Source organism: Monodon monoceros, unplaced genomic scaffold, assembly GCF_005190385.1.
Source record: "Monodon monoceros isolate NGI ecotype Baffin Bay Population unplaced genomic scaffold, NGI_Narwhal_1 Super_Scaffold_10, whole genome shotgun sequence".
Lineage (NCBI taxonomy): Eukaryota > Metazoa > Chordata > Mammalia > Artiodactyla > Monodontidae > Monodon > Monodon monoceros.
Window position 1 is genome coordinate 42,230,523 of NW_021703766.1, and position 13,776 is coordinate 42,244,298.

The window sequence follows — 13,776 nt, forward strand, 5'->3', positions numbered from 1 at the left end:
GTGGCTGGTGGCTTGGTTCAGTCCTACCTCTGATACTTAGTGGGCATGTCACCTGGAGCAGGTCAACCTCTCTGAGCTTCGGCTTCTTCTGTACAATGAGCATAAGAATAGTACCTGTTGGGGACTTCCCTGGCGGCCCAGTGGTTAGGAATCTGCGCTTCGGCTTCTTCTGTACAATGAGCATAAGAATAGTACCTGTTGGGGACTTCCCTGGCGGCCCAGTGGTTAGGACTCTGCGCTTCCACTGCAGGGGGTGTGGGTTTGATCCCTGGTCAGGGAACTGAGATCCTGCATGCCGTGCTGCAAAAAAAAAGAATAGCACCCGTCTCCCAGGGTTGTCAGAAGTGAGTCGTTCTCCCGGAGGGCTCTTTAAAAAGCAGAATGCCGGACCCCACCCTCACTTTCCGACTCAGCAAGTCTGGGGCGAGTCTGCTGAGCTCCTGCACTTCCAACAAGTTCCCAGGTGACGCTGATGCTCCAGGGACCCCACTTTGAGAACCGCTTTATAAGGTTTCAAGGAGTTAATAAAGGTGGCTACTTATAACAGGATCTGCACAGAGTAAGTATTCAATAAACATTACTATTATGGCAGAAAAATTGAGGGGAGAAAAAAGTGAGTCATGGAGCGGGGACCAAGTATGCACCAGGCTCTGTGCCACGGTCTGATGTTCATTTAATTCTCGCAGTTACTCCATGAGATGGAGACAAACAAATGGTTACATGCCTGGGGCCACTCAGCAGGGAGGCAAGGCCTAGCCCCTGGTGTCTCCACATTTAGATACAAGGCCCCCCTTCAGGACCCCACACCAGCCTGTCCAGGTTGTGGCCATCTGGACCCCATCTTACCGATGTGGAAATGGGCCTAGAGGCAAGGTCTCGGTCCAGGTAGAACCTAGGTTTGTCTCACTCAAACCCTATTCTGGTTCCAGAGTGAGTGAGGAGGGGTGTAAAGAGAGACCTTTGACAAGTCACAGGCAGGCTGTAAGAATCTTAATTGATGGCTTGGGGCAGAGGACTGGAGGAGGGGCCGCATGGGGCAGGATGGACCACAGGTGACAAAGGGCAGAGCCAGTCTCCTCTAACCTCTAGCTATGTGATCATGGCAAGTTACCCATCCTGAGCCTCAGTTTCCCACACCTGTAAAATGGGCATAATGGTAACACCCATCTTGTAGGAAGAATTAAATGAGTTAATATTAGTAAAGTGCTTAGAACAGCCCCAAGCCCGTAGTAGGTGCTCAGCCAACATCAGTTTGTAGGGCGGTCACTAGGTGCCCCTGCCTGGTGCCTACGACCTGTCCTCACTGTGCTTCTGCCTGCCACCCCCGATCAGAGGGGAGGGATCAGAACAGCAAGAGAGTTATTTTTTGCAGGGGAATTTCACAGCCTAGGAGGTGCTGGCACAAAGGCCCAGATCACAAAGGTATCTGGTGTCCCTGGTTTGGTGTCCCTGGCTTCCTCTCCCTCTGCCCCGGGCCAGCCCCACCCTTGGTTCCTCTCACCTGGCAAGGCTGCAGGGGGGAGATTCTGGAACTTCACCCCACCCAGAACTGGAGGTTAGGACCTGAGGAGCAACCCTCAGCCAAAAGTCTCCCACCCTGGTCTTGACGGAGCCTCCCCCCTCATCCTCTCCATTTAGCAGACAAGCCCCCTGCCATCGCCTGGCAGGATTCCAGATCCACCTGAAACCAGCTGCATGACCCTAGGCAAGGGAGTGGCCCTCTCTCAGCCTCAGATTCCCTGTCTGTAAAATGCAGATTCATAATAGAAGTGCAGTAAATGTTTGGGGAGGTAGAAGTGAATCCAGCGTACCGGAAGGGCTCTGTGCTTGGCGGTTATTTATTCATTTGACGAATATTTATTGAGCACTTACAATGTGACAGGCACAGTGGAAGGTGCTGGAGACGCAGTGGTGCACAGGACAGTGTCCTCACCCTGCGGGAGCTTGTTTTCCAGGGTTGGAGGGACAAGCAGTGAATGGAGAAAAACTATATAAAGAAGAGTATAATGTCAGGTAGTGACAACTGCTGTAGAAAAGAAACAAAACAAAACTAGTAAAGGAGGTCAAGTAAGGGACTGCGGAGGTAGTTTGTCCTGAGTGGACAGAGGGCCTGATGAAGGTGACATTAGAGCCGAGAACTGCCGGAGGAGAGGAAGTGAGCCCCTTGGTCACCTAAGGGAAGAGTGGCCCAAGCAGAGGTGAGCAAGGGTGAAGGCTCTGAGTAGGGAATGAGCTTGGTGTATTGGGGACAGCAGGGACCTGGACAGCAGCGGGGAGTGGCCTGGAGAGGGGAGTAGAAGATGACGTCAGAGACAAAAGAGGGTAGCGGGGTCTTGAAGGGCCTTCCTCTTGAAACGTGGCACCTCAAATCCCCAGAGCCGACTTTCTGGTTTGGATCCAGGGTGCCCATCCTGCTTGAGAGGGGTCTGGAGTATTATGGGTAGCCCTAGCCTGACACCCCCCCCCATGCCCACTTGGGTTCCCACACAGTGACCTCCAGGCCGGAGTGCCAGGGGTCTGAGGGGGAGGTCACTTGGAGGTCCCAGCCAAGTTCCCCTCGAGATCCCATGGGGATGACCTCCATAATTTGAAGTCCAAAGCTCTGCCCTCAAACCGCTCTCCAAACCCTCTTGTAACTCTGAGGGTGACCTCTCCCAGACTCCAACACTGGGGCTCCCCGGAGTCTGGAGGGGTCGGACAACCAGACCACGCGCCCCACGCCCGAAGCCGCGGTCCCTGCGCCACCGGGAGAGGCCGGTGCAGCGGGCGACTCCCGGGCCGCTGCGGCAAAGGCTGGGCAGCCGCGCCCTCCCCCCGCGGTGATTCATCCCGCCCCCTCCCTCTCCCTCTCCCTCCTCCCTCTCCCTCCTCCCTCTCCCTCCTCCCTCTCCCTCCTCCCTCCCGTGGCCGCCGCCGCCGCCGCTGCAGTGCGCAGGAGACCGCGGCCCGCGCCCAGGCGCGCCGGAGCAGGAGCGGGGCCGGGGTCCGCGCACCTGGCGAATGTGTTCGGCTGCGCGCGCTAGCGCAACAGCCCGAGCAGCGGCCGCCGCCCGCGCGGCGGCGGGGATGCCCGGACACCGGGCTCCGGGGCTGGGCCCCCGGCGGTAACCGGAGCGGGGGGGCCGCGCCCCCCCTCCTCCCCCCCTCGCCGGTCCCAGAGCCGCAGCTGCTGCGCCCGCGCGCTCTCGGGGACATTGTGACCGCCGCCGGGTCCCGCCGCCTCTCGCCACGCTGTTAATACCGGGGGCCCGGGAGGGGGGCGCAGCGTGCGCAGCGCAGCCATGGGGACACTGCTGGCCTTCGTGGTCGGCGCGACACTGGGTGAGTGCGCTGGGGGCGCGCGCGGCGGGGGGCACAGCTGGAGCACTGGCCGGGCGGCGGGATTCGCGCGTTGGACTCCCGGCCGCGGGCGGGGGCCGCCCTCACCCCATCCCCCGGCCCGGCTAAGTCCTCTTCAGAAGTTGTGCGCGCGGGCAGCGGGGTTCCGGAGGGCGCGGAGGTGCGGGTGGGCGCGAGCGGGCGGGGGCCGGGCTGGCGCAGGTTGGTGGCTGCGGGCGCCCAGCCGGGGGCGAGGAAACGCGGAGTCAGCTGCTCCCGGAGCCCCGCAGGCTGCAATGTGACACCCACAGCCGCGGGAGGTGGGGGTTGGGACGGGGGTGGAGGCGGCGCCCGGAGATTGGGACGGAGAGAAGGAGAGACTGGGAGAGATGGAGACGGAAGGAAGGGGCGAGAGACACAGAAGAACTCCTGAGCGCTCCGCTGGGAGACTGGAGAGATGGAAGTAAGGGGGGAGCCAAGAGAGAGGGGTGCACAGGGTGCCTGAGAGAGACTGAGGAGAGAGAGTTAAGAAACTGAGAGGTGGAGAGAGGAAAAACTTGAGCGAGGCAGAAGGAGATGGAGACACAGGTAGACACAGGAAGAGATGGAGTTTAAAAAGGACAGGGAGAGGTGGAGTGAGAGCGAGAGGCCGGGAGAGCGTGTCTGAGCCTGGGAAAAGGACACAAAGTGGTGGGACCTTTAGAGAGACCCCTAAGAGAGAGAAAGAGGGGGAGACAAAGACAGAGGCGTTCAGGGAGATGGAAAGAGACAGCAGAGAAGGAGGGCAGAAAACCCCAAGATTAACAGCAGAAAGAATCAGGGACAAAGGAAAAGCCCCAGAGCTGGAGAGACAGAGCATTAGCTAGTGAGCAGGAAGGAGGTGGCAGGGAAGAATGTGGAGGGACTCAAACGGACTGGAATCCGGTGAGGGTGCAAAGGCCCTGGCGCAGGAAAGCGCTCTGAGAGTTTTGAGAAGCTAATAGGAGATGGGATTGGCTTCAGGAAGTGAGGAGCCTGGGAGCAGAGGGGGCTGAGGCAGAAGCTTGGGGTGGGGGTGGACGACAGGAACTTATGGGACTGGGGAGCAGGGCTGGAGTGTGGGTTTGCCCTGGTTGCTGTGCCCACCTCCTTCTCAGGCCTTGCCTTCTCCCAACCCATTTCTCTGGGGCTGGCTGGTCTTACAGAGCAATAATGGTAGAACTGACACCGCCACCTTGAACTTCTAGCACAGCTGGAAATCTGTTCCCACCACCTACACGCTGCAGTATTTTGGGCAAGTGGCCTTCTGAAGAAGGGGTACTTGGGTAGCAAAGACTCTGAGCTACTGACCACAGTAACAGCCCTGTTAATTGGGGGTGTCCTGTGTGCCAGACCCCTTGCGACCTTACCTACCCTAAAGAACCTGCCCAGCAACCTCCAGAAGCAAAGACGATCGATTCCCTCACCATTCACAGAGGGAAACTGAAGCTCAGAGAGGATGAGGGACTTGCCAAGGGCACGTAGCAGGTGGCAGGGCCAGGCTCAGCGTCTGCTTCTGGCCATTCCTGATCATTATTGAGGGGAAACAGATGGTTTCTGAGGGGCCCGAGAGCTAACAGCCAGCGAGCCTGGCATTGCCAAGGGTGATGGGTGCCCTGGCTTGACCTGAGCCTGCTGTCCCCGCAGTGTCCTCAGCCTGGGGAGGCTGTGTGGAGGTGGACTCAGAGACCGAGGCCGTGTATGGGATGACCTTCAAAATTCTGTGCATCTCCTGCAAGCGCCGCAGCGAGACCACTGCCGAGACCTTCACGGAGTGGACCTTCCGCCAGAAGGGCACAGAGGAGTTTGTCAAGGTGTGTGGGAGCCTGGCAGGGTGGTGGAGGGTGGGCGTCTGTGTGGGAGTTGGCGGGGGCAGGGTTCCGGTAGGGGTTGGTTGGTTGTTTGCAATAATGTGCTATTACTGATGACCTGGATCCAAATTCCAGCTCCACCATGACCGACTGGTGACCTTGGGCAAGTCATTGAGCCTCTCTGAACCTCCGTTTCTGCCTCTGTAAAGATGGGGGGCAGGTGGTCTCTAGCTCTGAGGTTTGCATGAGGATTGATTGAGTTCCTGCACCTGGCACCAAATCAATGTCATTGCCATTATTTAGTACAAGCAAAAATGTCTCAGATGGTCGTCATAGAAGGAAACAGAACTTTTTTGACCTCCTTTTTGCTCCGTGTAGTTTGAATTAGATATGAGGGGGCGCCATAAACTTTGAGGGCCTGCTGGAGAATTGGGGTCTACAGCAGCTGGCATCAGGCTGCCTCTCTCCCCGCCTGGGGAGCGTGTCTGGGGGGCCGGGGAAGAATGGTAGAGAATGAAGGCCAGGAATGCCGTGTGGGGGCTTGGGCGGATAACTGAGGAACGCATGTGTCAGCATGTGTGTGTGTCAGGGCTCGGGACAGAATAGAGGTCTTGGTGGGGGACGTGGCCCAGCGGTGACCCCGCCCCCACTGCCCCCAGATCCTGCGCTATGAGAACGAGGTGCTGCAGCTGGAGGAGGATGAGCGCTTTGAGGGCCGTGTGGTGTGGAATGGCAGCCGGGGCACCAAGGACCTGCAGGACCTGTCCATCTTCATCACCAACGTCACCTACAACCACTCGGGCGACTACGAGTGCCACGTGTACCGCCTGCTCTTCTTCGACAACTACGAGCACAACACCAGCGTCGTCAAGAAGATCCACCTTGAGGTGGTGAACAAAGGTGAGTCAGGCCCATGGGCAGCCAGATGGAGGGACAGATGGCGAGTAGGGGACGGGTTGGCTCCGCGCCTGGGCAGCGGGGGCGGGGAGTAACACGTCCTTCCTGGAGTCCAGCTCCGGCCTCGATTTCCCTTCAGCCACGGGGAGGTCACAGCGGGCCTGTCCCGTGGAAGTGCTGGGCGCATAACTCAGCTCTGCCACCTGCGCTGTGTGACCTCCAGGCGGGTGCCTCCCTGTCTCTGAGCCGAAGGATCGTCCTGTAGCGAACAGGATGATAACAGTATCTGCCTCTCCTGGTGTTGTTGGAGCCATTCTTACATCCCAGGGAGCTGGTGAGGATTGAGCGAGTTGCTGGGTGTCAGTTGCTGGCGTGTCTGTCACAGCAGGGCCTCAGCACACGGGGGCAATGGTGGTGGTGCGTCTGATGTCAAGTAGCCTCAGCCCTGCCTCCCTCTGTCACGTGGCGCAGGAGATAGGAGAGCGTCTCCTAGAGCAGTGCTCGTCGTCTTTGACTGTGTGCACGAACCACTTGGCAGTCTTGCTGATGTGCCAATCCTGACTTAGCAGATCTGGGTTGGGCCCAGGATTTCATCTCCAGTAAGCTCTCAGGCGAGGCCAAGGCTGCAGGTCTGGGCCCACACCGAGCAGCAGAGATATAAGGTGTTGTTGAACCATTTCATCATTTTGGCTTCAGCTGCCTTGAACCCCTTTCCTGAACTGTCTTCTGATTGGGTGTAAATTGGAATTTTCCAGGGCCCTATGGCCCATTGGCTTAGAGAGTCAGGGAGGTATCCCAGACCTTGGGCCACCAAAGAGCAGGGCACGTGAGTCCCGAGGGGCCTGCAGTGCACACACATCATCACGGGCAACGTGCATTGGCCCACCCTTCCCTGAGAGGGGTGCTGGCTTTAGCGCCTTACATGGAGTCCATCATTGAATCCTCCCACCCACCCTGTGCGGTAGAGGCTCTTCCTATCCCCATTTTACAGATGGGGAAATAGAGGCTCAGGGAGATAAGATTACATGGCCAAGGGCACAGAGCTGGGACCTGGATTTGAACCCAGCCAAGCCCGTGTGACTGTTGTTTCTGTTCTTGGCATGATTCACTATACTCTGTCAGCCAGAGCCTGTGGGTTTCTTTTGATAGTTAGCATTTTTTTTTTTTTTTTTGCGGCACGCGGGCCTCTCACTGTTGTGGCCTCTCCCATTGCGGGGCACAGGCTCCGGACGCGCAGGATCAGTGGCCATGGCTCACGGGCCCAGCCGCTCCGCGGCACGCGGGATCCTCCCAGACCGGGTCACGAACCCGCGTCCCCTGCATCGGCAGGCGGACCCTCAACCACTGCGCCACCAGGGAAGCCCCGATAATTAGCATTTTTAAGTGTATTGTCAAAGTGATCCAGCAGAATTCAATTCAGGAGACACGTCTGAGCGACTCTTTGGCATAGGTCACTATGCTGGGTGGGCAGTCACCCATGGATGTAGATGATGGAGCCCTGCCCTCATGAGTTGGGGGGACAGCTGTAACAAAGACACCCCAAATACTGTGGCTTAACAAAATCTCTGTCAGTCCTGTCTCTCAAATCTGTGTTGAGGTGAAGGGTCAGGCGGTGGGGAGGCTCCACGATGCCCTTCAGGCATCCAGGTTCTTTCCACCCTGTGGCTCAGCCCTTGCTCACAATGCCGTCCTCACCTGCATGGTGGAGGCTGGGCTCACGCACACCCGTGACCTAGTAGAGTCTCTGTTTTTTAACGTTATCTACCACATTACACTGCCTCCCAGAGCCTGTGTTCTTTTGAAAAATATTTATTTATTTATTTGGCTGCACTGGGTCTTAGTTGTGGCACGTGGGATCTTCATTGCTGCGTGCAGGATCTTCGTTGCGGCATGTGGGTTCTTTTTTTTTTTTTAGTTGTGGCATGCGGGTTCTTTGTTCTGGCATGAGGGATCTAGTTCCCTGACCAGGGATGGAACCTGGGCCCCCTGCATTGGGAGCACAGAGTCTTAACTACTGGACCACCAGGGAACTCCCCCAGAGCCTGTGTTCTTATATTTAAGTAACGTAGAACTCCTTCTGTTATCTTCCCAGAGCCTGTATTTTCTGCATCCTCCACCATACCCCAGTATTTTTTATCCAACACATTACGGTACTGCTTTTTTAACATTACTCACTGTAGTGTAGTATTTTATATTCTACTATATGCTATACTGTTTCACACTAGCAGACATATACCTTTTTATCATAATCCATCATACCAGAGTATTTTTGTCAACCATATTATCACATTTTTATCGTTAGCCACCATGCTATAGTATTCTAAAATATTATCAATCATATTGTAGTATTTAAAATTTTTACTTGGTATATATCATCACCAATCATACTGTAGTATTTTTTTAAAGAAAATTTTATTTTATATATCACTAGCCATGAATTTGTCATTAGTTATTACGGCCGCCAAAAAATATGGAACACTTCATGAATTTGCGTGTCATCCTTGCACAGGGGCCATGCTAATCTTCTCTGTGTCATTCCAGTTTTAGTATATGTGCTGCCAAAGTGACAACATACTGTAGCATTGATATATTTTTTTAAGTTTATTTTATTTTATAAATTTATTTATTTTTGGCTGCGTTGGGTCTTCAGTGCCATGCACGGGCTTCCTCTAGTTGTGGCGGGCAGGGGCTACTCTTTGTTGTGGTGTGCGGGCTTCTCATCGCGGTGGCTTCTCTTGCTGCAGAGCACGGGCTCTAGGCGCGCAGGTTTCAGTAGTTGTGGCACGTGGGCTCAGGAGTTGTGGCTGGCAGGCTCTAGAGCGCAGGCTCAGTAGTTGTGGTGCATGGACTTCGCTGCTTCGCAGCATGCGGGATCTTCTTGGACCAGGGCTTGAACCCATGTCCCCTGCATTGGCAGGTGGATTCTTAACCACTGCGCCACCAGGAAAGTCCCAGCATTGCTTTTTTTTTGCGATACGCGGGCCTCTCACTGTTATGGCCTCTCCCGTTGCAGAGCACAGGCTCCGGACGCACAGGCTCAGCGGCCATGGCTCATGGGCCCAGCTGCTCCACGGCGTGTTGGATCTTCCCAGACCGGGGCACGAACCCGTGTCCCCTGCATTGCAGGCGGACTCTCAACCACTGCGCCACCAAGAAAGTCCCAGCATTGCTATTTTTAACATTACATATCACTCTACAGTATTTTTTTCATTCCCCGTGATATTATTGTATTGTTAGCATCACTGGCCATGCCATATTCTTTTTTTATTGTAATCCACTGTCTTACTGCAGTTTCAACATTACCCATCAGTCTGTATTGCCTCCTGGTAATGACCCCTCAGCAATGAACTGAGTCATTTCCAAATGAGGGGCAGTGGGCGCTGGTGGTGAGACCTTCACTGACCTGGCAGGGGTGCAGAAGATGGTAGGAAGCACTTGGGGGCCCCCCACCAGGGATGGGGCTGGCAGCTGGGGACAAACCGGCTAATTCTATTTGGACACACCCAGTATGAAGGGAGCAGGTGTTGAGGTGAAGCAGTCGCTGAGGCTGGCGAGACATCCGGCCTGCAAAGGTGCAGGCTGGGCTTCAAATCTGGTGGCTGCCTGTGTGGGAAGGCAGGTGAGACTCTCAGAAGATTTGGGGTTTCTGAAGAAATCAGAGGTCTCCCTAGAGAAGGTGCCTCTGCCCCTCAGTGTGACCCCTCTGCCTCGGTTCCTCATCTGTAAAGTGGAGGAGTCCCACCTCCTGAGATGTCTGTGTGGGTCCATGGAGACTGCACTGGACATATCCCAGCCATTTCCAAGTTTCTCTTTGGCTGGGGAAGCTTTCCAGAGCAGATAAGAGCTTGGACCCTACAGTCGGTTACACTTAGGGTTGAATCCTAACTCTGAGTGCAGTCCTGGCTGTGCATCCTTGCCCAGCACTTTGCCCTCTCTGGGCCTCAGTGAGCTTGTCCTGCAAATGGGCTACAGAGCCATACCTGTCACTGTCCTAATCCGACTGGGAGAGCAGGAGATACCAGATTGCCTAAATCCGTTTGGGCATTGAGTTCCAGGAGCAGGGGTGAGAATTCCAATGATTGAGCTTTATCCAGCATATATTCAACTCATTGTGCTTCCGGAGGTCAGCTGACGTGGGAAGCCTGGACTGTCTCTATCCTTGGGGTTGTTTCAAAGAGTCAGAGAGATGCTCAGGTAAAGAATTTAGCACAGAGCCTGGCTGAGAGCATGCATTCACTGCATGGGACACACTCATGGTATCTTTGGAGTGAAAGAACGAACAAACAGTTGAGGTGTGGAACCCTGTCCCCAGCTCCTCCTGCAGGGAAGCAGGGGAGAAGCATCCAGCCCTGCACGCCCCCTTCCCTGTGGTCCAGAAAACATTGGTGCCATCTGCACCGGGTGTAGCAGCAGAAAGACAACACTCCCAGGGGAGGAAGACCACATGGGAACAGCGGGGAAAATGAGATCCTGACCATCCAGAAGGAGGGGACCAGGGATGAGGAGTGGACACCTGCGAAATCCGGCCGAGGACGCCACAGTGGCCTTCCGCTCTGGTCCCCTGGCTGAACGCGCTCCCTTTACAGTTTAAATTTAGGCTCAATGAAAGGAAGCTGGTGTTGCCAAGAGCCAGGGCTGCGGAAAGGATAGAGGGTTTCCAGAAAACGTCAGCGAATAGCCAACACTTACGCGGTGCTGACTGTGGGCACATCCATGCATGTTACAGATGTTAACTCGTTTTCTCTTCCCAGCAACCCTGTGAGAAGGCATGAGTATTATCATCCTTATTTTACAGAAGGAGAATAGAGGCCCAGAGAGGTGGAGTCATTTGCCTGAGGTCACACAGCTAGTAAGAGGCAGAGATAAGATTTGAACCCTGACAGTCTGGTCTCAGAGCCCCTGCTCTTAACTACTGTGCTGTACTGCCCCAATAATAACAGTAATAATATTAATAATAGTAAACATGTATCAAATGCTATGTATATGTCAAGTACTATTCTAAGGATTTTTAGAGCTTGTTTAATTCTCACAACACTCCCATGAAAGAGATATTGTGATTATCAACTTTTTAAAATCATTTTTTGTTGTTGTTATTTTTATTTGGGGATTTTATTTTATTTCTTTATTTTTGGCCGCGTGGGGTCTTCGTTGCTGCGCTCAGGCTCTCTCTAGTTGCGGCAAGTGGGGGCTACTCTTCGTTGCGGTGCGTGGGCTTCTCATTGCAGTGGCTTCTCTCATTGTGGAGCACAGGCTCTAGGCGCGCGGGCTTCAGTAGTTGTGGCTCTCGGGCTCTAGATTGCAGACTCAGTAGTTGTGGCACGTGGGCTTAGTTGCTCCACGTCATGTGGGATCTTCCTGCACCAGGGATCGAACCCGTGTCCCCTGTATTGGCAGGTGGATTCTTAACGACTGCTCCACCAGGGAAGCCCTCCGCTTTTTATAGATGGGGAAACTGAGACCCAGAGAGGTTGAGTCACTTGCCCAAGGTCACACAGCTGGCAAGTGGTAGAGCCAGGATTTGAACCTGAGTGTTCTCCTTGTAGAGCTACAGCTCTTGGGCACCTACAACCACCTGAATGACACAGAGGACCCTCGAGTTATACAGGGAGGCAGGTTGAGGGTGATCCCGAAGCCCGTCCAAGGCTGGTTATTGAGAATCACAGTAACAACGATGGCTTCTAGGGAAGCAGCCTGGCCTCATTTGCAGACCAGGACCAGGGAGGTCAAGCCACTTGCCCAAGCTTGCACAGCAGGCTCAAGGCACACTCAGGCTGCCACCTGACCCTGCCTGGCCCCTGCAGCCAACAGAGACATGGCGTCCATCGTGTCTGAGATCATGATGTACTTGCTCATCGTGGTGTTGACCATATGGTTCGTGGCAGAGATGGTTTACTGCTACAAGAAGATCGCCGCTGCCACGGAGGCTGCTGCACAGGAGAACGTGTGAGTGGGGTCGCTGAGGAGGGGAGAGGCGGCCCAGGACAGCCAGCGCTTCCCAGAGGGGGGAGCATGAGCTGAGTGGGGAGGTGGGCAGGGGAGCAGCCCAGGGAGCCATCTGCCGGTCCTCCCCAGAGGGGACCATTTGGTGTCAGAGATGGGATGAGGTCCCAGCCCCTCCCCCCTCAGACTCTCAGCCCCCACTTCTGTCAGGACCCAGGGTTTGGGGCCAGCATCCTCTGCCCCAAAGATACAGGACTCCAGGCCCTAGCCCTTGAACCTCCCAGTCCCTGCTCCCTCAGACTCAGACTCCAGGCCCTCAACCCCTTTCCCAGCTAGAACCCAGGAGTCTAACCCCCCAGATACCTCCTCCCTCACATTCAGGACTCCAAGCCCCAGCCTGGGCTTCTTTAGGATCCCTGGGATCCAGCCAGCCAGCCCCCTCTTCTCTCTGACTGGAGCCCTGTGCACCTGGGACAGAGACCTCAACTCTCCTTGGCCTCCGGGGGGTGGGCCAGACTGACGGTGGGGTTGCTGTACCCCTGACCTTTGCCCCCACAGCTCGGAATACCTGGCCATCACCTCAGAAAGCAAAGAGAACTGTACGGGCGTCCAGGTGGCCGAATAGCCCCGGTAAGGTGGGCTGGGCAGGCAGGGGCTGGAGGGCCTGGGAGGTGTCAGCCCTTAGGTGCCTGATGTCCTGTGTCTCCCTCACCTTTAGGCCCTGGGCTCCGCCTCAAGGAAGAGCCAGCCCTAACGGGGGACATCCGGGCACAGCCTGCCCCCAATGGGGGTTGGCCATTCTTGGGCCTCCACAAGCCTCAAAGTTCTGCCAACGGAGCCTCCAGGGTGGGAGAGGGCAGGGGGCTTGGCTCACACCCCGAATCCAGCCTCTTCCTCCTGCCCCATCACCCGCCCGCGCCGTGCATGATGGGTAAAGCAATACTGCCGCTGCCCCCATGCCTGCTTCTGCTGCCTGTTTGGGAGGGGGCGGTGAGGTGGGGGCAGCGGCTCCGCACCCCTCTTTCTTGCTGATTTGCACACATTGGCCGCTTTGGACACGCACTACTGGGGCCCAGCCCCTCCCTGCCCCCTCCCCGCCCGGTGAGGGTTATGATGGGCTGGAACAGCTTGGGACGGGGGGTTCTGGGACCCACTCCGACCCCCAGCGACATTTCCCCTCCTGCTTCCTCTGGCTGGACCTGGGGTCTCCTCTCCCTGTGATGCACTGTCGCCCCAGCCCAACCCGCCGTCTCTCACCAGCCTTGGATTGTGGCCACATCGAAAGGGGCCCATTCAGCCTCGTCTCTCTTTACACAAGTAGTTTTGTTCATGAAATAAAGATTCTTGGACTTGCTTCATAGTCTCTCTCGTGAGCCCAGTCACCTTCTACACCCCCTCCAGATCCAGGAGCCTCAGTTTTCCTGGGGACCGGCCCTCCAGGGCAGGCAGCAGGGCCTCTCCACACACGTTCGGGGATACGATGGTGGCAGTGTCTCAGGCTCAGCGCCTGCCTGAAGGCTCAGCGGGTGCGGCCACTTGGTACTTGATGAATGTGTTGGGGTCTGGGGAGTCATTAGCTCAGCGGGGACCAAGAGTTTCGAGGGAGCCAGCAGGAGCCAGGGAAGCAGACTGGTAGCCGGTGTCAGCGGGGGTGATGAGGGAAGGAGAGAGAGGGCCATGAATGGAGAGAGAGGAGGAGAGGCTAGGGGCTGGGCAGTGCCAAGGCTGCCCCAGTGTGGCCCCCTGTGGGAGGCTGTGGCTGTGAGTACAGGGGGTGCGAGGGGTGAGCGGG

General features: G+C 56.1%; 1 protein-coding gene and 1 non-coding gene across 2 annotated transcripts; one reads left to right on the top strand and one right to left on the bottom strand.

The window, feature by feature from the left end:
• Positions 1–2,931: 2,931 nt before the first annotated feature.
• On the top strand, positions 2,932–13,344 carry SCN1B (sodium voltage-gated channel beta subunit 1). Its single transcript, XM_029201453.1, has 6 exons — positions 2,932–3,321; positions 4,984–5,150; positions 5,807–6,047; positions 11,846–11,987; positions 12,543–12,614; positions 12,703–13,344. Exons 1-5 carry the CDS (start codon positions 3,282–3,284, stop codon positions 12,607–12,609), a joined length of 657 nt encoding a protein of 218 aa, XP_029057286.1. The 5' UTR covers positions 2,932–3,281; the 3' UTR covers positions 12,610–12,614; positions 12,703–13,344.
• Positions 8,509–8,615, bottom strand: LOC114890094. Its single transcript, XR_003792231.1, has one exon. It is a non-coding gene; the product is annotated as a U6 spliceosomal RNA (small nuclear RNA).
• Positions 13,345–13,776: the final 432 nt, after the last annotated feature.

Excerpts from the sequence above, each read along its gene's own strand:
- SCN1B (XM_029201453.1), top strand. The coding sequence starts at position 3,282 with ATGGGGACACTGCTGGCCTTCGTGGTCGGCGCGACACTGG. Across the intron at positions 3,322-4,983 it reads CGTGGTCGGCGCGACACTGG|TGTCCTCAGCCTGGGGAGGC; the intron begins GTGAGTGCGCTG and ends CTGTCCCCGCAG. Across the intron at positions 6,048-11,845 it reads CCTTGAGGTGGTGAACAAAG|CCAACAGAGACATGGCGTCC; the intron begins GTGAGTCAGGCC and ends TGGCCCCTGCAG.